Genomic DNA, 25,492 nt, shown 5'->3' with positions numbered 1-25,492 from the left:
CCAAATGTATCAATAATTACTTTAAATGTCAATCATCTAAACACACTTGTTAAAAGAGATTAACAATTTAAAAAGCAAGATCTAACTATAAGCTGTCTACAAATTAATAAAGCATGAGCTATTTTAGAAGACACTTACGGGCAACTTCTTTCCATTAAACATGACCTTGACTCCCTTGCAGGAACCAGCCAAATCATAAGCTCTTCTGGTCATGAGAGCCACAATATCCCTGTCAAGTTTCTCCATCTTAAATTTGGACAGATCTGGTTGGAATGTTATACATGTGTAATCTTCACCATCAAAATGTTTAATTTTGGCTTCAGAAGTCTTCATCATATTATTCATCCATGTCTTTAAGAGAATATTTAAATATTTCTATTGTGCTTCTATATTAGATAATACATAAAGACTCAGCTAATGAAATACATTCATTTACCACAACAAGAACCATTTTCCAACTTTCACAACAAACCAATCTTTAAAACTATACTATAAATGAAGACATTTTAGATAAAACTATTATAACAACCTCATACTGAAAATAAGCAAAATCAACTGAACAGCTTTATATATTGTTAGTTAAATCTTTCAAAATCTACAAATGACCATAAAGAATTATACAAAAATAAAAAGGTACAATGCTTTTCTGACAAAATTATTTTAGCTTACATAAAATTTTCAAAGGTCTACAGAAGTGAAATATAAAAATTTGAAATATAAATGATCAATCAACAAGGAAACTTTCAAACATGCTAAGCTGGTGCATTTCAATTAGACTGTGAGGTTCAAGACATTTTCCCTATTGCTTAAAGAGGTTAAAGGAAAAGTCTGTCAAATAAAGCATTTTGTTTTAAAGGCATGGGAGGGAAACAGATTTATGTAAAATCTCCCAGGCATTCTGTAGCCTTTTTACTCTGATGATTTGCTTAATGCTTAAAAAAATAAGTTATATAGGTATCTAAGGTATTATATAGGTATTACCTTGGCAAAGCAACAAACATGATTATTCTTAAAAAAAGAATTAGTCACATTTCTATCATACCTGCTTAAAACTATGTTTATATTCTTTGCAAGCAGTTTCTACTGTAAACTTTGTACTGAAAATATTACAAAGTTTTGCACCATAACCATTGCGACCACCTGTAAGAACAATTAAATGTGAAAGGTTTAATGAAAACAATTTTAAAGGGACTTTGTTAACTCACCTACCATAGGGCAGGTCTACTGCAAAATAGCTTCCACTTATTATTTTAATCATTGATTGAATATTTCAAAGTATATTTAGATTTTTCATTTAAAGAAACATAATTAAGATTTAGCACATACAGTAATATAATTAAAATACACATTTTGTAGATTATCTTCATAACAATTAAAAAAAAAATTAAGCACTGTATCTTCAAACAATCCAGTAAGTCTATGTGAGTATGAATCTGAGCTTTCTATCACAGTCACTTCTAGTACAAAACTCTAATCTATATAACTTCCTGGAACTTTGGTTTTGGAAAAAAAATCATCTTTTAGGAAATGTAAATAAGTAGAAAAACAACTGGCTATGGTCAAAGCACTTTCAACTCTATAGAGTCTAGACTTTCAATCCTGACTCAAAGAAAATGGTTTAGAAGTAATTTAATTGATACCAAAAGACACAGTGCTTATGTAAAAGCAAATTGACAGATACAGGGTCACATGCATCTTACTTTCACCAGTACTCCAATTCAAAACCCAAACCATCGGCCGGGTCAGACAGAGCTCCAGGGGCTCTAGCAGAAGTCGATGTGCTGCGAGTTAAGTGTCTATCAGACTATGATCAAGACAACACTAATACATGATAGTTTTTATAGACATTAATTCTAAGAAGGATTTTCTCACAACAAAACTAGAAAAGCTTCCTTTTCTGTAATATCTTATATAGAAATAGTAACAGACTTCTATGTTAAGAGAGCAGTATTTCTCAATAAAAATTCTGATCAGCCATTTAGACTTTACCTGTTACTTTTTTCTCATCATCGTCATAGTTACTGGAGGTTAAAAGCTGTCCAAAAATTAATGCAGGAACATAAACTTTCTCTACTTTGTGTTCTACTACTGGAATGCCTTTCCCATTATTCCAAATGCTTATAATGTTAGATTCACTGTAAATAAACAAGCAGAGTTTGGAGCTTAAAATAGTTTAAAGATAAATCAATTTCCATCAAAAGTAAAGAGACCCAGAATAAACATGAATGATTATAAGTAAAATGCCAGCCATTACCAATTGGAAGACACTCACTCATCTTTCAAGAAAACACTTGCTTAAAAAAAAAAAAAAAAAGAAAGAAAACACTTGCTGAGGACACACATTACCATCTCTGAGTTGTTAACTCTAATTAGGGTCACTAAGTTCTGCAGGTAATACTGCAAAAATCTCCCAAGAAAACAAAACTCTTCTCAATAGTGAAAGCAGTGAAGCTTGTATAAGAAGCCAGCTATCAATTCCACTTTCTTTTCATACATAGTAGCCATGACCTCTATGCTCCTTCCTGCTAGTCAACCCCCTGTGAACCACAGGCTCTGCAGGGCTGTGGCCATGGCCATTTTCACTTCCCACCTGACTGCTGAGGCATGCAGACAGAAAAGGAAAGCTGTCTGAAACATATTCCACTCTCCATCTAAATGTTAGAGGCTTGTTTATACTATAGCAATCATTGTTACACACTAACTTAAACAACTTTAAAATATTTATTACCTATTTTAGATCTTTTAGGTATTTCTATCAGAAAACCATCCTTTTTAGCCCTAAATGGTATGGAGTAGAGGTTCCTACAGCTAACAGCAACTTAACACAGGCAGTGGTCCTGACGGAAAATTTTGCCTACCCTATTGTTTTCGGTAGTATATCCCACAGTGCCTTTATCATTTAAGAGCCAAATTTGCACACACAGCTTCATAACCAACAGAGAACTATCTTTAAAAGCTACCATTTGGCAATCTGATTCACAATTACTCTTAGACTCTTTCACTTACACATACGTTGTTTAATCTCTCTAGAGTTACTAGTTATTACAACTAAAAAAAAGTTATAAAAGCCAAAATGAAAATCAAAGACACAGGAGGAAATTAATTACATTTTTTAAAGTTTAAGAAAAAGACTAAAAAGCACATCATTTTCTTTCCCCAAATCAGCAAATCAACTTCTCTTTCCCTCACTTTTCACAATACAGGTTCAACTCTCCAAATCATGGAGGCTCAACTTTTCTTTCCCTCACCTTTAGCAATATGGGTTCAACTCTCTGAACCACAGGGACTCAAACTTTGTTATTTTTATTCATATCTCCTGACCATTAAGACATTAGTTTGTCCTATTAGATTTGTTTCATCTCTATCCACCTTCCTTCATTCCCAATGCCACAGTATGAGTCTAAATTAGTATCACCTTAAAAACTGATTACTGTGACACAGCTAAGAACAGAACTAGCCACTCCCTTTAAATATATTCTTCATAACAATGATGGACTTACCACAGCTTTCATAACACTGTTTTTTGCTCCAGGACACAGCAGTAATTCCATGTTTTCTATGAAATCAAGATTAGCAGTCCTCTATTGCATGTTCAAGGCCCTTATGCATACCCCTACTTACAGTCAAACTGAACTACTATTCTCTAACATCCATCATATTTTCCTTTAAGTCAGTTTTATTACTTGTCCATATTCAGTCTCAATTCTTTATTTCTTCATCGGCTTTCCTTTGCCTGCAAAATTCTTTTCTTCTCTGTCTAGCTAAATTTTACCTTAACTTCAAGAATCAATTTACAACTTCTGTCCTCCCAGCCTAAAACAATGTTTTCCAACATTCCTTATATTAAAACTTGCCCCCCCCCAAAAAAAATCTAAATTATTTACTAGGGACCTCAGGACATAATCATCTTCCCTGGTGGCTCAGAGGTTAAAGCGTCTGCCTCCAATGCAGGAGACCCGGGTTCTATCCCTGGGTTGGGAAGATCTTCTAGAGAAGGAAATGGCAACCCACTCCAGTATTCTTGCCAGGAGAATCCCATGGACAGAGAAGCCTGCTAGGCTACAGTTCACAGGGGTCGCAAAGAGTTGGACACAATTGAGCAACTTCACTTTCACTTTTCAGGACATAATTAGGTTAGCTCATGTGTGGGTAAATGCTCTTAACAGAATATACAGCTAAATATTTAAGTATGTAACAGTTCAACTTAGCTACTGTACCTTACCTTGTGTGTCCCATATCCAGAGGTCAAGAGTGAAGCCTTGAAAACGAGGGCCCTGTATTGCATTATTTTTTTAAATATCGAAATAGTTCCTAGCTTGAGTTTAAAATGTGTAACTTATTAAATATCTTTTTTTTTAACACAAGACACTTCATGGAGTTTAAAACTAATAGAGAACAATTCTGAAGGAAATAAAGAAAGATAATGGATGGAAAATTACAGATCTTAAACATCTCAGAATGACACTAAAGTCAATATATTCATGAAAAAATCTTTAAAATCTTTTCATCCTACTTAGTATATATAGTACTATAATTAAAATAAGGCACTTTGTAAATTCATCATCTTCACAGTTTCAAAAAAATAAGATGATACCTCATACATTTTTTTTCCCTCATACATTCTATAAGCCTATATGAGTATGAAACTGAAACTTTCTATCAAAGTCACCTCTCTATTAAAAAATTTCAGTTAAGCTAGAGAAATAATTAGAACTCTGGTTATTGTGCTTTTCACATTTGTTGGTTTTTAATCAAATTGATGCTAGCAAGTAAGCTGTTTCAATACTAACCATTACACTATACTATCTAATGGGTTTTAAACTCCCCTGTAAGAAGTTGCTTTAAATTCTCTAGCTTCTTAGAACTGCTGTCCAAATTCTACACAGCATCCCTTGCTGACCTATTCCTCTATCTTTTACAACGATGGCTTTGTACTTAAATTTTATCTCCACATCACAGAGTACTATTGAAAGAGTAATAATAATAAGAGCTAAGCTAGACAGTGCATTCTCTACATTTGATCCATTAACTATTAAAATTTAACCTTTCTTTTACACAGAGTTCATGAACACACATGCACAAAGAAAAATAAAATCTGCTATACACAGATGTTTAAAAAGAATGAAAAACAGAAAGAGCAGTAATAAAGACACTAGTTACATAGAATTACTTTGTCCAGAATCTGGAATAAAGTAAAGCTTGTCACTATGAGCCACTATTTGGTCTACAAAACTATTTTATAGCTCACTTCTTAATCACTTTGCTATAATGGGATTCTATGTAAGCTGTTTTTTAACTGCACATTGCTGGATCAATGTGGCCAAGATAATTAAGATAAAAGAATCAAATAATTGTAACCAGGTTCATCAGGAATGTAGTTTTAAGAAGGCCTTCTTCCTTAGTTTTCAGTCAGTTCTGATTTTTTAAAAAGCATGAAGATATTAAACATTCAACCTCTATTACTCTGTACTACTCTCCTAAAACATAATCATTTTTAACTGAATAAATTTCCTAACTATGGAAGAAAAGAAATCTTGACAGCTAAAATTTCCTTAAAACTATCTTAAATGTCTGCATAAGTTGTAACTTTTAAGTGTCCATCATACCATACCACTTACTTTTAAGTATGCATCTTACCATTTAAATTCTCAGTATAGTGTATTCATTATAGAAATGATGCAAGTAAAAAAATAAGAAAGGAAGACAAAGAAAATCAAGAACTTCAATAGTATAGTTATGTAGTAATATTTTCATATAAGATATAGTCAACTTCATTGTATAACCAAATATAAATTATATTTTTATTATATCATTTATCTTAACTATGCCCTCTGAAATTAGATTATTGACAATACAGTTGTAACTGAATTATTAAACTTTCATGTTAAGGAAAAAAATCTTAAAATCATGCTAACCTACTAATGAAATTACAAGGGATAAATATAATGTAGTATCTTACAAAAGGCATACTGGTGAAAATAGCATAAATGTAAAAACTATATTTCAAACTTAGAACTTTATTATTTTCACACCCCCCTCAGTCCTCCAAAAAAAAGAAATCACCATAGTGATTACCTGAACACCCGGTACCTATTCTACACTACCAGCAGTTCTCAGTCTACAAATGATGTTATAAATAACGGAAAAGCCTAAATGCTGGTTATGAAAGAATAAATTTAATCCATAATGTAACTGGAATAATACTAATGATAGTGCACCTGGCCTTGAGTACCAAAGCAAAAGGAAGAAACACCCAGTGATTATTCCGGCAGCTAAAACAGCGTCCACAGCACCAGAGAGGGAGAAAAATGGTCTCCGAGAGCTCCCATAAGAAAAGTACCTTGGAGGAAAAGACTCAACGACAGAGGAAACTAAGAGGACAGCATTCTGGCTAAAAGAGGTAAGAATAACAGGGTCTCAAGCAATAGGAAACTAACTGTATGAATTATTCATTTGAGACATGTTCGTAAGCTGGGACTACCTGAATAAAACAGCTTAGCATAAAAAATTAAACTTGAAAAAAAAAAAAAATTAAACTTGAAATATACTTACGGATCAATAGAAACTTTAATACAGGTCATGTTCTTATCCCTCTGTTTATTATCAGCTGCATTAACTACAAAAATACTTTGGTGAGTAATATATAAAAAGTTAGACAGACATACATGACATAAACAAACATGGCTGCAAGTGCGTCACTACTTAATGTAAGTATTTACATATGGTGATAGTCAAAGAAAATAATTACTGGTAACTTCTATTACAAAACCTTACTTTCCAAATAATATTTTTAAATTTTTTTATGTCACACTAAATTACTATTATGTCTTCTACAAAACAAGGTGTGGGGTAGGTGGGGGGATGATTTTGTGATATATGAAAACAAACATCTGCAGTTTACAATCCCCTATTCAGGCCTAAAAGTTAAAAATTGGGTTTAATTATATTTTATCTTGGTAACAACTACTTTCTCTTGATCGCCTTCAATAAACTACTGATTTTATAGATAGAATGAGCTGAAACCAGTTGGTTTTGAATTAGAAAGGCACTCTTTAGCATCCACAGAAATCAAAATGCTAAATCCTATGAACTACAACTGATAATATTTGCATACATTAACCATGGCTTCAGTAAAATTTGAACACTGAGCTAGGTGTAAAACTGAACTTCAATCACAGAAGGCATATGTTCCTGATAAACACTGTATAACCTAAAAGTAAAACTGGCATAGTTGTGAGATGAGCAAAAAGTACAAAACTTACAAAACTAAGTAACCAGTTTTACTCTCCTTTCTTTTTCCCAAAGACGGAAAGAAGCTTCAAGAGACCCACACAACCCTGGCAGGAAACCCAGTGGCACTAATGCATCTGTGTGGCTAAAAACATTCCCAAAGTCTTGAGTACTCCCCAGGAGTCAATTACACATCAACACTTTATTGTGACTGAATTAACTGCGTGATTTGGAAAGCAGAGGTATTTGAAACAAGGGTTGTTAAACCTGGTTACCAACAGAAATACCTAATGTGTTGGTTAGAAACACAATTTTATGCATCTCACCCAAAACTAACTGAATCTGCAAAGATCAGGCCCTGGAATCTATCTTTAACATGCCCTCCCTGGCAACTGGGATGCAATCAACCCCAAGACAACTGCACTCACAGGACCACACACTAATCTTGGGGTTACTGACCAAATACAATACACGCATTTTACAGATGAACAAACCAAAACACAAAGATATAATGTCCAGAAATATGAACATATTACAGCATGTAACAGATTTTCTGAAGAATATTTATACTCAACATAACAACCTGAGATATACCTCTAAAATTTATAAGTTTGGCTTTACATATACAGGAACATTATAAATGATATCAATAGAAACAAATGTATTAAATCTTAAACAAGTACTCACCCAAAATTTCATCAAAGATCTTGTATAAACCCGGCACAAAGGTAACCTCTCTGCAATTCATGCCTGCATCTTCATCATATACCCACATGAGCTGCATTGAGAGAAAAATTCAAAAGAATTTATGGAGTATAGTTTTACAAAACATAAACCCGTATTTGTCATTTACACTGTAAATACTTAGGTCTTCAAAGTAGAAAAACGTATTACTTCATCACAAGTAACCTTACTGAATCCATATTCAATTTAAATAGCCCATAAATTGAGAAATTGTTTTATATCAAGTCTGTATTCTACTCATAAAAATCAGCTTTAATGTAAAGCACCAAAAATTGTTAATAACTATTTAAATATGGAACTGGCCAGTAAGTTCATTCAGGTTTTTCCCCAAGATGTTATGAAACCTAAATGAACTTTTTGGCCAACCTGATAAAACAGGGAAAAAACCAAATCATATTTACTTTACACTTTGCTTCACGTGTTATATTTTCCAATAAATAAACAGCATAGAGTAAAATAACATGAATGCAGCATAATGTTAGAGTCAAAGACACCTAGTTATGAATCCCAGCTCTCACTAGTTGAGGGATCTGAACAAGTCACTTAAAAAAAAAAAAAAATTTAAACTTCAGTGTCTTCATTTATAGAATGGAAAAAACAGTGCCTGCTCCCCAAAATTGCTAGAATCAAATAAGACTTTAAGTGTAAGCCAAGTAAGTATTAAACAATAGTCAATGTGTACATATAAATTCTATAATTTAAAATAAACCACGGCCAGAACTTAAGAACTTTTAAGAAGTTCATAAAGCACCATTTTACTATACACTTCCCTATACTCTATACTTCTCAGTTTTTATCTCCTAGTTTTATAATCCCTAGTAGGAAATGAAGACATTTCTGCCTCTTAGATCGCTCTCCCTACTTTGCGTTATTACCAGACACATGAAATTATGTATTCACAAACCATATAATCACAAAAATGTTATTCAGTAGATACAGATATACATCTAATTTCAGTAAAATTTAATAACTACCTGTGTCAATGGCTCCACTGACCCAATGTACGTGTCAGGACGAAGGAGAATGTGTTCGAGCTGTGTCTTTTTCTGGTACACTCTCTCGACAGACAGTTTCTTTGAAGAATCATTTCTGTGTACGATTTCTGACTCTTCCTTTTTTGCAGCATTGTTCTGATCAAAAAGAGTCTAAAATTAACCAAAAAATCAAATTTAAATAACCTATCAAAGGGTAAACTAAAATGTATATGGACACATGACATTATTTTGTTGTTAAAGAGAAAATCTATCTTTCAGGCTCATTTTTATTAAGTTTTATTAAAAAAAATCAACCCTGAATATTCGTTAGAAGGTCTGATGGTGAAGCTCTAATACTTAGCCATCTGATCAAAGAGTCGACTCACTAGAAAAGACGCTGATGCTGGGAAAGATTGAGAGCCAGAGGAGAACGGGGTGACAAAGAATGAGATGGTTGGATAGAATCACTGACTCAATGGACATGAGTTTGAGCAAACTCTGGGAGATAGTGAAGGACAGGGAAACCTGGTACGCTGCAGTCCATGGTGTTGCCAAGAGTCAGACATAACTTAGCAACTAAACAACAAAAAACACAGGTCTATTTACTGACAGTTTAGTTCTTTTTGTAATATAGTGTGAAACTGCAGTTTTGACTGAACCCAGAAAGTAGGTCAACACAGACACCAGAACTGCTAGAACAGCCAACAACTATTCAATCAAGAAATAAATATTTCCCAATTCTATAAGATACCAGATTAATGTTTTAAGTCCTCAAAACTTTCCCTGGGAAGAAGGACTTCCCTGGTGGTCCAGTGGTTAAGAATTCACTTGCCAATGTAGGGGACACGGGTTCAATCCCTGGTCCAGGAAGATCCCACATCCCGCAGAGCAACTAATTCCAGTGCTCCACAAGAGAAGCCACTGCAGTGCGAAGCCCGTGCACTGCACCTAGAGAGCAGCAGGGGCTCTCTGCAACTAAAGGAAGCCTGCGCACATCAGGCGAGACCCAGCGCCGCCAGAAGTTAGGTAATTTTTAAACACTTTCCACAGAATGTCCATTCTTATCAGGTTATAGGTGGGCAAGGACTGAACCTGGCTGACTGCAGGGGTCCCAAAAGCTCCCAGATACAAGTTCCCCGCCATTAAGCTACTGAAGACTACAGTAAAGAGGGGGCAGAAATAGTAACCTATGTAGTTAGTGTACGTATACTCTTCTTTGCCAATTCCATGGAGGCAGAAGTTGTAATTCTAATTCTTAACAGCAGATAAGGATTCCAAACAAAAATTTTTGCAGGCTGCAGATTTCCCTGTTTTTTAAATAGCAGCAAGGAAAACATCTTTCTACTTCTGGAACTCCCTAATGCTGACAAATTAGATATCTCACTAACAGAGAGTTATTATGATGGCCTATCCTTTTTTTGAGTCCCAAAGTAACTCAAACATAAGACACAATGAGATATTTTCATAGGTCTTTGAATTTTGGTAGAAATGAAATAGAAGACAAACAATGGGAGATGGAGAGATTTTGTGCATTTCAACAAGCAAGCAACACACCACTTCAATTTGAGACTTAAACATATCCATACCATCATCTTTAAAGTTATTATTTTTAAAAAGCATGCCAAATGTACATTTAAAAATCAAAATACATGACCTCTGAGTAGACTAAACCTGAGCAAGCTTTTAACAAACAAAACCTATGGAAATCCAAGTATCAATTATAATCTTCCAATGCCATAAATTTTACATAAAATTAAAGAGATTTTCTTACATATTCTTTGATTTATATGGTTACCCATTAACGCTGCTCAGAGTCAATTAAAAATAGCTTTGGACATAAGAAAAATAATTATTTCATAAAGTCTTCATATTCTGTTTCTATCAAGTTAGTTGGATGATGAACTAGGAGGCCAGAAAAATGAACTATATTTTTTAAATGTCAGTCTCCAAATTTCTAATGATGTTCCTCACTTTTTGAGATAATTCACAGAAATTAACTTAACAATAAAAACATAACTGATTTTTAATGGGTCCTCAATAGTTAGAAAAAATATAATTACTAAGATCACATTCTTTAAGTGCTTAAGAATAATAAATACCATGCATTCAAAGGTGGATAACAGTAACCTCTTACCATTAACTTAGAACTGTATGCAATTTTGGCATAAAGTTATATGGAACTTATAATAACCATGCAAGTAAAGGCTTTCCTATCTCAGGTTACTCATCCAAAACAAATCCCACCACAAAGAAAACATTTGTAAGATTATAGACTCTCACAAAGGCCCACGGTTACCTAATCTGGGCTCTGCATTTGGCCCTGATAACACTGAGATACAGCCCAGAGGGTCACAAAGAGTCAGACATGACTGAAGCAACTTAGCATGCATGCATACATGCAAAGTGGCACACAGGTATGGAAAACAGGGTGAAAACCTACCTCACTCCTCCTCCCAAGTGGGTACATGAGAATAGGGAATGTTTGGTTTGCACCTACTAGATCCCTATCAATTTCAAAAAGTTGTCATTTTTGCTAGAATAAACTCTCAAAAGCCAGAGACTATGCAAAAAGCAGTCAGCTTTGTCAGATTACTATTCGTAATTTTCTGGAGGAATAATACATAAATATCAAAAAATAAGTGTGATGATATACTTAAAGCATTTTATGCCAAAATATTTCTTCCTAAGTATCATACGACACATGTTGAGGAAAGGAAAAAAGGTATCATTCTATCTAAAGTAGTGAAAAGCATTAAAGAATAAACATTATCTACAGAATATCACAATAAAACAGATGGCTTGTAGATACTTCAAATCAATTCACAATGAAGATTTTAAATAATTTCAAAACTTCATGTAAAGCTTTAAACCTGACTATTTCATTGAGTAAACACTTTTAATTGCCTATACCAAAAAATAGGTATATTATAAATTTCTCTTACTATAACTTTTATATGAAATTGTACATAATCAAGTATGTTTAAATCAGTAGCTTATTAAAACTATACTGTTTAGGGTTTCCTTGATGGCTCAGTGGTAGAGAATCCGCCTGCCAGTGCAGGGTTTGACCCCTGGTCTGGGAAGCTCCCACATGCCATGGAATACAACCAAGCCTGCGAGCCACAACTCCTGAGCCCTTATGCCCTAGAGGTTGCGCTCAGCAATAAGAGAAGCTACCACAATGAGAAGCTCGCACACACCACAACTAGAGAAAATCCTGCACAGCCATAAATAGTTTTTAAAGAAAACTATAGTGTTCAGAGAATAAAGTTATAAAAGCATATTTAAAAAAATGTGAGTCCATTTTCATCAGAAAAAAAATCACACACAATATATACATGTCTAGAGAAATTATGAAATATACCCAACAGAATAGCCAGAAAAATTACAAGTGAGTAGTAGAAATGCTTTTCATTTTCTCTTCTGATAGACATTCTCTAATGTTCTACAGTGAACATATATTAAAGCGTTTTAAAAGCTTATTAATTTATGTATATGAAAACATAATTAAGCTAGAGTAACACTGAAGTAACACTGTTTCCTAGAGGCACTGTTTGTCCTCCTTACTACTTCTGCAGCCCCCACTTTCTCACTAGAATCTAGGTAAAAAGGTAAGAGAAACCAGAACAAACAGGCCAAGGGGTCCTGGCAGGGGGCTCCTGGCAGAAGTCCATACCGCGGGTGGACGTATCTATACCTTCCTACCCTCAACAAGCGGCAGCCTGCACTGCTCACCGACTCCAGGCAGTAAACCCAGGAGGCTCTCCCCTGAGAAGTCTATCAGCTTTTCTGAAAGATGCCTGGATTAACGATCTCTAGCAGCTCCTGTATGTTATTAGAAAGTTGCCCCCTAAATATTGTCCAAGCCACTAAAAATCAAAATCTGGGGGGAAAGGAAGAAAGGGTAACTCTACACCCTTCAATGGGATGACCTCATCCCTTGAACCAACAGATGTAAATACAACATCCTTAGCCTGAGAACAGAGAAAGTAAATGAAAAAAGTTCACTGATCACTTTCCCCACAGTAACTATAACCATTATCTCAAGCTCTTAAAGAGAAAGTCACTCTGAATAGAAATTCAGTTTAAACACTGTTGTTGATAATATTCAGAAAAAAGATTAAGAAATTAGCTTCAACAGAAATAGTCCAGCAAACTCACGTCTGCATGTTTATAAAAAGCACTCTCAATCCCTCACATGAAAGGAGAATGATACACAGTCGATACCTCTGCATGCAGAGACGCTTCATGCATGCGTCCCACTCTCTGTGACCCCGTGGACTGTAGCCTGCCAGGCTCCTCTGTCCAGGGGATTCTCCAGGCAAGAGTACTGGAGTGGGTTTCCATGCCCTCCTCCAAGGGGATCTTTCAGACCCAGGGATCAAACATCTCTTACATCTCCTGCATTGGCAGGCAGATTCTTTACCACTGTGCCACGTGGGAAGCCCCTTCAATACCTATAGGCTAAGAGAATTATGCTTATTTTCAACATTGAAAACAAGGGGTCTTCTGATTAAAAAATGATTCAACTTTTTCTTATCCTGTATGCTCACAGTATTTGTACTATGTAAAAGTATTATTTGTTTTATAATATGTTGTACTGTAGTAACTGCACTAAGTATTTCATGTTGAATACAAATTAACGGTATGCCCTCAAAAATAATCAACTACCAAGAGCATTCTGAATAAATTTTCATTACGGTTTGATAAAATTGAAATCTTAGGAGTTAAGTTTATCTGTAATTTATTTTATTGTCTTTGTGTGGACAAGTCAAACTATTTATAGCAGTAAATAATGGAATCTAAGCACTCAGGGCAACATTTTCACTCCCACATATAACTAAAGACAATGAAAATGCAAACTAAACCCATGTTAAAACATTCTCCATATATCTACAATTTTGATTTGTGATTAATCATTTGTGATTTATACATATGATGATATATGACTTTTTCTAAAGTTCAAAAGCTGACTGCCATGTTAGACAATGCACTAATGCACTGAGAATTCTTAAATTATAACAAAAATGTCAAAATATATTAAAATCTATTTTAAAATATTAATCTATTTTATAGCGTTTTTGCCATAATGCTAACTTCTAATAAAAGAATATAGATTTAATAATAGTCAAAGATGCAACCTTTATCAAGAACATTTCTCAAGTACTAGAAAAGAAAAAATTTCAATAAAACAAACTCCTAATTTCAGAAAGTATGTACGAAGATCATTCTGTAAAAAGAAAGATTCTTCCATTTACAGAGTGGTCACCTGATGCACAGCAATTTGGGGCAATCACTCAATTTGTTTTTCTGTGGGAGAAAGAACTGCTGCCAAAGAGGGGAAAGGAGATGGTTTGCCAGTTGGTGCAAAAAAAGGAACTGAGCCACTCCTTCACACAACAGGCAGAGAAATCTCACCATCACCAAGCCAACAGGAGGTGGACCAGCAAAAGCTTAGCAACAAGCCTCTTCTATCTTCTACAAAGACTCCCTCTGAGTCCACGGTACAATTTCATAATATTGCCTTCTCTTCTCTCCCTCAAGGCTGCCATGCTTTGATATTCATTTTATCACCCATATAATCCTCATCCATATAACCAGGGCCATGCTATCTACCCACCATTAATAAAAACAAAAATCACAATGTGTCTCCAGATATGCCCTCCCAAACCAAGGGACAGGAGAGAAGTTAGAAGATGAGGGATACTTTAATATCATAAGAAATGCTTAAATGTCCACAGTGAAAATAAAAAATACTTTCTCTAAAAAGAATCCAAATCAAAAAGAAGTAAAATTGTCACTAATTGAAGACAAAATGATATTATGTAGAGAAAACCCTAAAGACTCCACCATACAATTATTAGAACGAACGAACGAACAAATTTAGGAAAGCTGCCGGATACAAAATCAAAAATCCACTGTGTTTCTGTAAACTAACAGTGAACTGTCAAAAACCGAGAAAACAATTCCATTTATAATGGCAACAACAAAAATTAAAATACCAGGAAAAAATATACAATATAATATATAACATATTATATATATATATGCTCTATGTAGGAGTGTGGAGTCTTAACCACTGGATGGCCAGGGAAGTCCATACCCAGGAATAAATTTATACAAGAAGGTAAAAGACCTCAATATTGAAAACTATAAGACACTGATTAAAGAAGTTGAAGACAAAAATAAATGGCAAGAAATTCTATGTTCATGGATAAGAAGAATTAATATTGCTAAAATGTCCAATTTCCCAAGGCAATCTTGCAGATTCAATGTAATTCGTATCAGCATTTCAACACTTTTCACAGAAATAGAATAAATAATCTTAAAATGTATATGGAACCACAAAACTGAACTGCCCAAGCAATCTTGAAAAAGAACAAAGCTGGAGCATCACACTCCCAAATTTAAAACTTTATTATAGGGACTTCTTGGGGCTTCTCTAGTGGCTCAGTTGGTAAAGAATCTGCCTGCAATGCAGGAGACCTGGGTTCGATCCCTGGGTCGGGAAGATCCCCTGGAGAAGGAAATGGAAACCCACTCCAGTATTCTTGCCTGGAGAATCCCATGGCCAGAGGAGCCGGGCAGGCTACAGTCCATGGGGTTGCAAAGAGTCGGACACGGCTGAGCGACTAACTTTCACTTTTCCCTGGCAGTCCAGTGGTTATGACTGCACTGCCGATGCAGGAGAACTAAGATCCCACATATGCCACGGCGCAGGCAAAAAAGGAAACAAAAACTAACTATATCACTATTTACAAAGTAATACAGTAATCAAAACAGTATGGTAATAGCATTAAAAAGAAAAAGACATACGGATCAGTGGAACAGAACAGACCCCAGAAATAAACCCATGCCTGCTGCTGCTGCTAAGTCACGTCAGTCGTGTCCGACTCTGTGCGACCCCATAGACGGCAGCCCACCAGGCTCCCATCCCTGGGATTCTCCAGGCAAGAACACAGGAGTGGGTTGCCATTTCCTTCTCCAGTGCCTGAAAGTGAGAAGTGAAAGTGAAGTCGCTCACTCGTGTCCGACTGTTAGCGACCCCATGGACTGTAGCCCACCAGGTTCCTCCGTCCATGGGATTTCCTAGGCAAGAGTACTGGAGTGGGGCGCCACTGCCTTCTCCAAACCCATGCCTATATGGTCAATTACTTTACGACAAAGTTGGCAGGAATACACACTGGAAAAAGGACAATCTCTCCAATAAGTGGTGTTGAGGGGCTTCCCTGGTGGCTCAGTGGTAAGGAATCTGCCTGCCAGTGCAGGAGACAAGGGTTTGATCCCTGACCTGGGAAGATCCCACAGGCCACAGAGCAAGCCAGCCCGTGAGCCACAACTCTGAGCCTGCGCTCCAGAGCCTGGGAGCCACAACTACTGCAGCCCGAGGCACCCCGGGGCCCAGGCTCCACACAAGAGAGGCCGCCACAGGAGAAGCCACACACAGCAACGCGAGAGGAGGCCCTGCTCACAGCAACGAAGACCCAGTGCAGCCAAAAATAAAATTACAAATAAGTGGTGTTGAGAAAAAAAAAAGGACAACCACATGCAAAAAATTAAACTGGACCCCTATCTTACACCATACAGAAAACTAACACAAGATGATTAAAGACTTGAACGTAAGACCTGAAACCATAAAAGTCCTAGAGGAAAACCAGGAGTACACGCTGTGACATCAGTCTTGGCAATGGTTTTCTTACTTGACCCCCAAAGCAAAAATAAACATGCAAGACTACAACAAACTACAAAGCTCCACACAGCAAAGGAAAGCCATCGAACTTGAAAGGCACACTACCAAGTGGGAGAAAATATCTGTAAACCACATACCTGATAAAGAGTTAATATTCAAAATATATGAAGAATTCATACAACTCAAGGGCAAAAGATAGATTCATTAAAAACTGGGCAGCGGATATAAATAGACATTTTTCCAAAGACGACAAACGGCCAACAGGTATGTGAAAGGTGTTCAACATCTCTAATCTCAGGAAAATGCAAATCAAAACCACAGTGAGATACCACTTCACACCTGTCAGAATGGTTAATATTGAAATAACAAGTATTGGCAGAATGTGGAGAAAAGGACCCCTGTGTACATTCATGTACATTCTGTACACTGGTGTAGTCACTATCTAAAATAATGTGAAAGTCCCTGAGAAAATTTAAAATAGAATTATCATGTGATCCAGCAACTCCACTCCCGGGTATTTACATGAGGAAAATGAAAACACTAATTTGAAAGGCTATATGAACGCCCAGGTTCACTGCAGCATTGTTTACAAAAGCTAAGACAAGGAAGCAACATAAATGTCCATCAATGAATGAATGGATAAAGAAAATGTGGTATTTCTATACAGTGGAATATTATTCAGTCATAAAGAGAATGAAATCTTGCCATTTGGAACAACATGGGTAGATTTAAAGAGGATTCACATTTAGTGAAATAAGTCAGAGAGAGAAAGACAAAAACACTGTACGATCTTATTTATATTTGGAATCTAAAGCAAAACAAAAAGCAATCTATCTATTTATTCATAGATACAGAGAACAAATTAATGGTTGTCAGAGTTGAGGGCGGGGAGGGGAATAGGTGAAGGTGGTCAAAAAGTACAAACTTCCAGTTATAAAGTAACTAAGTCCTGGGATGTAATGTACAGAAAGGCAACTATAGTTAACAGTACCATGTTGTATAGTTAATGCTTCTGTGTTGTTAAGAGTAGGTTTTTAAAATTTCATCACAAGGAAAAAAATATGTAACTATGTATGGTGATATTAACTAGACTTATTGTGGTGATCATTTTGCAATACAAAAATCTTCTGACTCAAAAATGAAAATATTAATCACTGGATATTTTTAAATATAAAGAAGGGGGATACCAGTGTCTGTGTGTGCACACGTGTGCACACACATGGACACTCATCTAAGAGTTTACTGTGTGCAAAGCATTGTGGGAATTAAATGAATACTCTCAAGCCTCATAAAAGTTCCAGGAAGTAGACACTACTACTACTGATTCCCTTTTTACAGCAAGGAAACTGAGGTTTGAAGAATTTAAGCTAACAAAGTTAGTATGGAAAAGCTGAGTTATGAAACCAGGTGATATGATTTTGTAGCCCACATTCTTAAAAGGCATCATGCTTACAATGCTATTCAAAATACATATACCTTGAAAAGGAAGTGTACTCCCTAGTCTTTCATGTGAAAGTAAAAGAAAGGTTATTAGAAAGAGGTATACACATATTCCTCAGGAGGCTTTTCTCCTTTTACCTTGTGATATCACCATATCAAAGACAAACTGCTTTGGTTGTAACTTTTTAAGCAGGGGAGTGTGTAAAGGATGGTTAAGAACAAAGTGAAAGTGAAGTGAAAGTCGCTCAGTCGCCTCAGACTCTTTGCGACCCCATGGACTGTATAGTCCATGGAATTCTCTAGCCCCGAATACTGGAGTGGGTAAGCCTTTCCCTTCTCCAGGGTATCTTCCCAACCCAGGGATCAAACCCAGGTCTCCCGCATTGCGGGCAGATTCTTTCTTTATCAGCTGAGCCACCAGGGAAACCCAAGAACACCTGAATGGGTAGCCTATCCCTTCTCCAGCAGATCTTCCTGACCCAGGAATTGAACCAGGGTCTCCTGCATTGCAGACAGATTCTTTACCAACTGAGCTACCAGGAAGCCCACAGGGCTGGTTTAAACCCCACCTTTGCCTTAGCCATGTAATTCACACTTTGTTACCTAATTTGTAAACTCCTGTTTCCATCCCTGGAAATGGCTATAATTTTACTGATCTCCCCTCTTTTTTAAAACTGGGTCCTATTTATACTAAGATTTTTAAAAATACAGAAGAGGTTTTTTTTTATTTTTAACATACTTAGTAAAATGCAACTGTTGCTACCAGTATTTAATGTATCTGAAACTATTGGTGGACACACTTCTATTCAGAAAAGTTAGAACACTCTATAAAAACTGTTTCTAAATACTGCAATTAGTTACTTGAGAATGTATCTAAAGAACATTGAACCTAATCACTTGTCCTAAGAGCAGAAGACTTTTCAGGAAGTCAGTATGTCAACTATATAATTGGTTAACTAAGTTAACCAATAATAACTAAGTTTGGACTAAGTATCCAGCTTATTGCTAAAAACTATAAAGGATACATGGTCTCTAACTTTAAGAGCTGATAATCTAATTGTTAAAACAAAAGTATCACACCGTGAAAGTTACATTTAAAAGAACATTTATGTTTTATGATCCATAAGGGTAAGAAAACTTTGGTGAGACTCTGAGCTAGCCTTGAAGTGTTATTTAGACTGGTAAAAGGAAGAGGAAAAGGCAGCCCTGTTGGAAGACAAGAACCCAAAGTGACAGAAACAAGTGTGATGCCCAGGGGACATGTGAAGAGGGAACTCTAACTATGAGGAAGATGTGGAATCAATGTCAATTGGAACATAGTTTATAAAAAAAATTGACTTGAAAGTCTGGTTGAGGAGTTTAGACTTATAAAAATAAGCCACTAAAGCAAAAATTTTAATACAAATATTTAAACAGCATTTATATACACAGTCAAGTTTCCTAAACTAGAAATATTCATGGTCAAAAAATTTTATATCTCATTCAATTTTACTTTTAAAGAACTCCATAGTTAATGGTAATTTTATACTTCAGAAACTTACATTTTAGAAATACTGAAATATTTACAAATAAAGTGGATTTGCTTTGCTTCAAATAATGAGAAAGGGAAGGGTGAGTGACCTTGAGCTGATGACCACTGAAGCTTGATGATAGTGTCTCTGCATCATTCTGACCATCATAATTGTATAGGCCTAATATTTTCTATTATAATGTTTTTTTTAATTTACCAAATTAGAGTAGGACTGGGAAAAGGTGAATATTAATAAAGAGATTAACTATATTCTAATATTTCCATACATTTATTTTTACAACCACTTAAACATGATAAAAGACTGACTGAATGAAATAGATTATTAGTCTACAAATCAAACTTTACAAACTAAAACTTAATTCAAGAAATTCTGTTTGCTTCAGAGAAGCCTTCACAGCTGTTGTCAATTTTTATTCAAAATAGTTATACTATAGTACTTGTATTTTTCACTTTTTAATTTAAAAAAAACTTAAGATACTGCAAATCAAGCATAAACCCAGTGCACTATTAAAAGAAGTTAATAATTTTAAACCACTGTGCTTTGTGGTTTCAGACACTGAAATGTAAACTTTTGAGAAGTGACAACATTAACACTACCTGGTGGCACACATGCCAACACTTGGCCATTACCACACCCCCAGCTCCCTAAAAAGAAGGAAAATATCAGGGACTAATTCCATTTTTATTTCTTCCCATTACCCACAAAGAGGTAGCAATATAACATGTTTCAATAAAGCAAGCAAAATTAACTGTCTTCAGAAATAGATGACCTCCGCAACAAATCCCTAACCCTCGCAAAGGAATAAAATTCTTTCACTCTGGCTCAAAAATATTCTGTGTGAAAACAACTTTACCCTTCTTAATGTATGCTTCTTGAGCTTCACTGACAAAGGCAAACATTTATTAAGCCCAGCAATGTGCTACATATATTGTCTCATTTAATTATCAATGCAATCTTACTTTACAGATGAAGAAATAGGTTTAGAAAGATTAGGCCCCTTTCGCAAAGTCGCAGTGACTGTTAGAGACAGGATCCAAATCTACCTCAATCTGACAAAGTCCATGCTCACAACCACTTCCCTATATTGCCCCCAATAAAATTAAACTATGGCCTATGGTCGATGATGTGTATTACAGACATAAAGATGCCCACAAAACCCAACTTAAATTTAAAGCAAGCATCAAATCTTAAAGTGAACTTATGGAGTGATTACCTTTTTAATAAAGTTCTAATTCAACAGGAGGATATAATTTATAAAGAGTAAGTGATTTTTACTTTAATTTTACTCTATTTCCCTTAATAGTTTTTATAATGAGAAAATATTTAATCAGTAAGTCAATTATAGTTTCAAATGAATTTTTCTGATTTTGAATGATATCCTCTAAGTTTCATCAAACTTTTCATATGGATGAAAATTTTCTATTGAGCGTGAAAGAAAAAGTAGTCATTTAATCATCTACAAAATTAACTAACAGTAAACAAACTACTGCTTTTAACTATTAAAGCTAACCAATTCAATCTTGGAGCAAAATATTTACCATTACAGAGAATCAGCTGTTCTCAGAGGAAACACTGATCAGGCCTCCACAGTTCCAAACAGTGAATGAGAACCATCTGGCTAACCTAGAAGTGTTGTTATTTTCGAAAGTTGTTTGATTTTAGTAAGAAGGGTAAAAGGCCCCCAACCCCCATGTTCACAGGGACGGCTAACTTATTATCAACACTTTCTCCTTCCTGGCTCTAGTCTATTCATGCATACTATACATTACTGAAGTAACATACAAAATTCGGAGAGATCCAGCGATGACAGTCTGCACCTTGGCATGCAAACATAAATATGTAGTTTCCTGTTATCAGTAACATCCTTTATGACAAGGAATGCTTGTCAATATAACAGAACTGCTATTCAACTCACCTAACCCTTACCCAAACAAGCAAACAAAATATACGAAAAACTTTCTTTAAAAAAAAAAAAAGCCAATACGAGTTTCCTTAGGTGTTTTAAAAAACGGAAGGTCCATCGAAAAAGTCCCTGGGAAAAAGTAACGCTTTTTACTTTTCTCCTGGATACACAGCCAGTTGGCTGAGCTGGGCAGTGTGTATAGGAAGTGACCCTGGTCTGAACTCGGTGCTGAGCAAGTGAAATGCGGGTGAATTATCGATCCGCCGTGGGAATCGGATCCCTCTAAGGTCTTCCCTCTACTACTTTGCCAGCAAGAACTGAGCGCCGCCGCAAGCCTTCAACTCCAGGTCGAACCACTCGGGTCACCTCTCCAACACTCCCCGCGCAGCCCCCACCCCGTCTGGCCTGCGATGCTGACACAGGTAAGCGCTTCTTTCAATAATCCCGCTGTGACAGATGGACGCCCTACAGTGTAACATTCACTGCTGCGGACGGCATCCCGAATGCGCTTTCCACCCGGCGAGCCTCTCGGGACCGAAGGGTACTCCCCAGAGCCGAGTGCCCCGGCCAAACCCGTTCTCCTCCGAGAGGAGGGCGTCAGACGCGGTACAGCGTTTACAACACAGACACACGCGCGGGCGCGCGCGCACACACTCGCGGCCGGGCGCCTCTCCGGAGGCTCTCAGGACACGGACACACACGCACCACTGCCACCCCCGGCCCCCAGGCCCCCAGCCCCGGGGAGGAGCAGAGACGGGGCTCCAGGCGCTGCTGACGGACGGCTAGTCGCCCCAAGTTTCAGGTGCGCGTTGCGCGCTCGAACCTCCACCGAGGCAGAGAAGAAAGAAAGCGGCGGACAGGGGTTCGGCTGGCAGCCGCCCCGACGGGGCGCGCTCCGGGGGGCCGGGTTTCCCTGTCCTCCCACCCTCCTCCCGCCGGGCGGGGACCCTCCTCCCCGCCACCCCCGGCGCCGCGGGCGGGGAACAATACCGCGGCCCGGACCCCCGCCCGCCCCGCCGCCCCACTCACCACCCAGGTCAGCGCCCCGTGGCCGCCGGCTCCCGCGCCGCCGCCGCCCGCCTTGGCCATGGCGCGCCTCCTCCGCTCCGGGCCCGAGACCGCCGCTCCGCCGCCCGCCGGCCACCCGGCCGCCCGCTCCGCTCCGCACCGACCGCGCGCCCGCCGCGCTCCTAGCGGCGCCGCCCCCCGCGCCCCATCGCCAAGCCCGGGGCGGATGCCCGGCCGAGCCCGCTGAGGAGGCCGCGCCGCCCGCCGCCCTCAAACTCGAGGCGCGCGGCCGCGGCGCCCGGGCCTAGCGCGGCCCTGAGGCGGCGGCGCCGGAGCAGGAAGCGCCGAAGCCGGCGGTGGGCGGCGGCGCGGCCTCCTCCCCGCCGGGCCGAGGGCCCGAGTGCGGGCGGCGAGCGCGGCCGGCAGTCGGGCGTCCGGACGCGGCGGCAGCGCCGGGGACGCGACGGCGCTCTGTCTCTTCTCAGGCTCCGCGGAGGCCGCCCCTCGGGGAGCTGGAGCGAGGTTGCTGCTGAAGCCGAAGCTGCGTGTGTCGGCCGCGTCGCAGCCCGACTTCCTCACAGCCCCTCGCCGAGACGGACAATAAGCGGAGCCGCCGCGGCCGCGGTCGCCTCCCTCCAGTCCGGCATAACACCGCACACACACTCGCACCCAGGGAGGGCTGGGGAAGGCCGGCGGGGAGAGGGCGGGCGAGCAGCCTGCCCCGCTGTCACTCACGCCGCGGCGCCCAATCGGGGCCCTGTCGCCAAGCCTCTCGGCCTATCCCAAAATTCCAAGCCCCCCCGGAGGGGCGGGACCCGAGGGGGGGGAAACGTCATTGCGGGTAGCAACCGAAGGGAAGACTTGGGGTTTTTGTTATGTGTGTGTGTGTGGTGTCTCTGAGGGGTTTTTCCGTTTGAAGGCTGCGCAGGGGCTGCTGTCAGGGGTCACCTGAGGGCGGCGGAGGATAAGGGTTGACTTGGCCTCGGCTCGGTTTTGAATCCTCCAAGCTTGCCGTTTCCGCCAGACCAGCGGGCGAAGCGGGGTGCTCCTCGGCCCGGGACCGCGGGCGGGGGCCGGAAGAAGCCGGGGGCGTCCCGAAGGGAAAGTATTTTTAAAGAGCGGTTGTGACCGCGGGCGGGACGTTGCAGAGCGCTGGTGCGAGGAGGGGCCCCGAGGCCCCGGTGAGCGCCGCCGTGAGAGGAGCCTCGGCTCAGACCTGCCCCTCCTCCATCTCTCTCTCTCTCTCTCTCCCCCCCCTCCCCTCACCCCTAAAGGGGCCCGGTCCGTTTGGAGAAAAAACCCGCTCTGAAGGAACTTAGATGATAAAGGGGCGCGCCGAGAACGTTCCAGGGAAAGAGGCCGGGCGGCGTGAGGGTTCGCCTCGTCGGTGACCTTCCCTCTCCTCCAAACAATGAGAGCATGTCTGTCACTTCTGAGCCTCTTCTGTGCACAGCCATGCCTCCTCCTGTCTTTTAAGAGGGAGCACGCTAACCTTTTCAATGTCCCAGCGCACGACCGAGGGACCGTGTCACTGACCTTAAAGCTTTCTAAGAAAATCACCCACACATAGCTTGCACCTCAGCCTGGCCGACGAAAATGGCTTGACTTTTTCGGTTCTGCTCTTGGGGAGAAATCCATGCCACCCTGTGCCAGGCTGTGCCACGGGTTCAAGATAAACCCCGGGCCTTGGTTTCAAGTCGTTTATAACCTGGCTCCTGAGACAAGCTAAAAGGGAGCTAACCATCAACCAACATGAGTACTTGAGGGCGCGACGTGCCACCAAGTAGCCAGGACAAGAGAGCTTTTTGAAAGGGTGAAAACCTTATTGCTGCCTGTGGAAATGGTGTGTTTTCTGAACTTCCAACTGTGTGTTTCCCCTCGAGGGGAAACAAAAATGTCTCGGGTCACAGCTTTCAACTGACTTCAGAATCTAAAGAGGTGGAGAACTCTGAAAGGTGGAAATAATTTAAACATAGTTGTTGTTAATTAGCTCTCTAGCGACCATGTAATTTTGGCATATCTGGGACTTTAGTCCAGAACAGTGAAGCCTTTCTTTACCTTGAACTTGAGGTGCCAGCTTGTAAATCAGACCAGGGTCTAGTCTGGGCTGAACCTGATCAGCTAAGTATCCCTGCTTGTTATTTTACCTTCATGGACCTCTCTGCTTGCACCTCCTTAAATTGAGGATTTTTGCTCTGTATTTACTGTGTTTTTACTTCTTCAAAATACACATATATTCTACAGGTTTGAAAAGGGGTAAATAATTAAGGGCTCTGAGGTTTTTTAATAAAGATATATGCATTAAATAGAAGCCAAGCTATAAAATTTATACTCATATCTTTTTCTTAAATGTCAGTTTTCAAAGCTCTTCAATCTCAAATTTTCAAATGAATAAAATCATATATTCAAAAGCCAGATGGGTTAATGGAAATTCATGTTCATCTTTTCACTTGCTTCGTATGCGAGGCACTAAAGCCTTTAGGCTTCTAAGCATGAAGACCCTCTAGTAAATGTAGCTTGACCTTCTAGTAAATGTAGCAAGATTATTCTCTTGAAAATACTGACTTACCTAAAAGAATCACAAATAAAGGAGCTGTTGAATAGAAATGCAAATCAACAGTTTAAAGCAGAGCTTCACAATAAATGGGGAAAAGTAACTAGATCACAAGCTTCTCAGCTCCTGAAGGCACAATGACCTGTTTAACCTCAGACAGCCAACAACATGTATTTATGATAAAAGTGATTGTATTGAACTTCAGTGCAGCATTCCCTTCTGGGACTTTGTCAAATAACTTCCATTTACTGAGTAATCATAGCAATAATTGACATATTAAAAAGTTTCTATGAGAGATCATAGGCAAAACATTATCTGACATAAATTGTACCAATGTTTTCTTAGGTCAGACTCCCAAGGCAATAGACATGAAAATAAGCAAATGAGACCCAATCAAACTTACAAGCTTTTGCACAG

The 25,492-nt window shown here is 38.8% G+C and overlaps 1 protein-coding gene across 3 annotated transcripts in view; it reads right to left on the bottom strand.

Moving 5' to 3' along the window:
• Positions 1 to 22,783, bottom strand: part of TOP2B (DNA topoisomerase II beta) — a 61,193-nt gene extending 38,410 nt beyond the window's left edge. Inside the window, exons 1-7 of one of the 3 annotated variants that reach the window (XM_043893859.1) lie at positions 22,543 to 22,783; positions 8,949 to 9,119; positions 7,918 to 8,008; positions 6,553 to 6,616; positions 1,990 to 2,135; positions 1,043 to 1,140; positions 139 to 351 (exon numbers count right to left, since the gene is read on the bottom strand). In XM_043893859.1, the coding sequence (XP_043749794.1) occupies positions 139 to 351; positions 1,043 to 1,140; positions 1,990 to 2,135; positions 6,553 to 6,616; positions 7,918 to 8,008; positions 8,949 to 9,119; positions 22,543 to 22,602 (843 nt within the window). In that variant the 5' untranslated portion in view covers positions 22,603 to 22,783. The remainder of the gene's footprint in view (positions 1 to 138; positions 352 to 1,042; positions 1,141 to 1,989; positions 2,136 to 6,552; positions 6,617 to 7,917; positions 8,009 to 8,948; positions 9,120 to 22,542) is intronic. The other 2 variants (XM_043893856.1, XM_043893857.1) reach the window with 2 other exon arrangements.
• Positions 22,784 to 25,492: the final 2,709 nt, after the last annotated feature.

The sequence above is a fragment of the Cervus elaphus genome, chromosome 32 (assembly GCF_910594005.1).
Source record: "Cervus elaphus chromosome 32, mCerEla1.1, whole genome shotgun sequence".
In the NCBI taxonomy this organism is placed as follows: Eukaryota; Metazoa; Chordata; class Mammalia; order Artiodactyla; family Cervidae; genus Cervus; species Cervus elaphus.
This window is presented reverse-complemented; position numbering and strand designations above follow the sequence as displayed.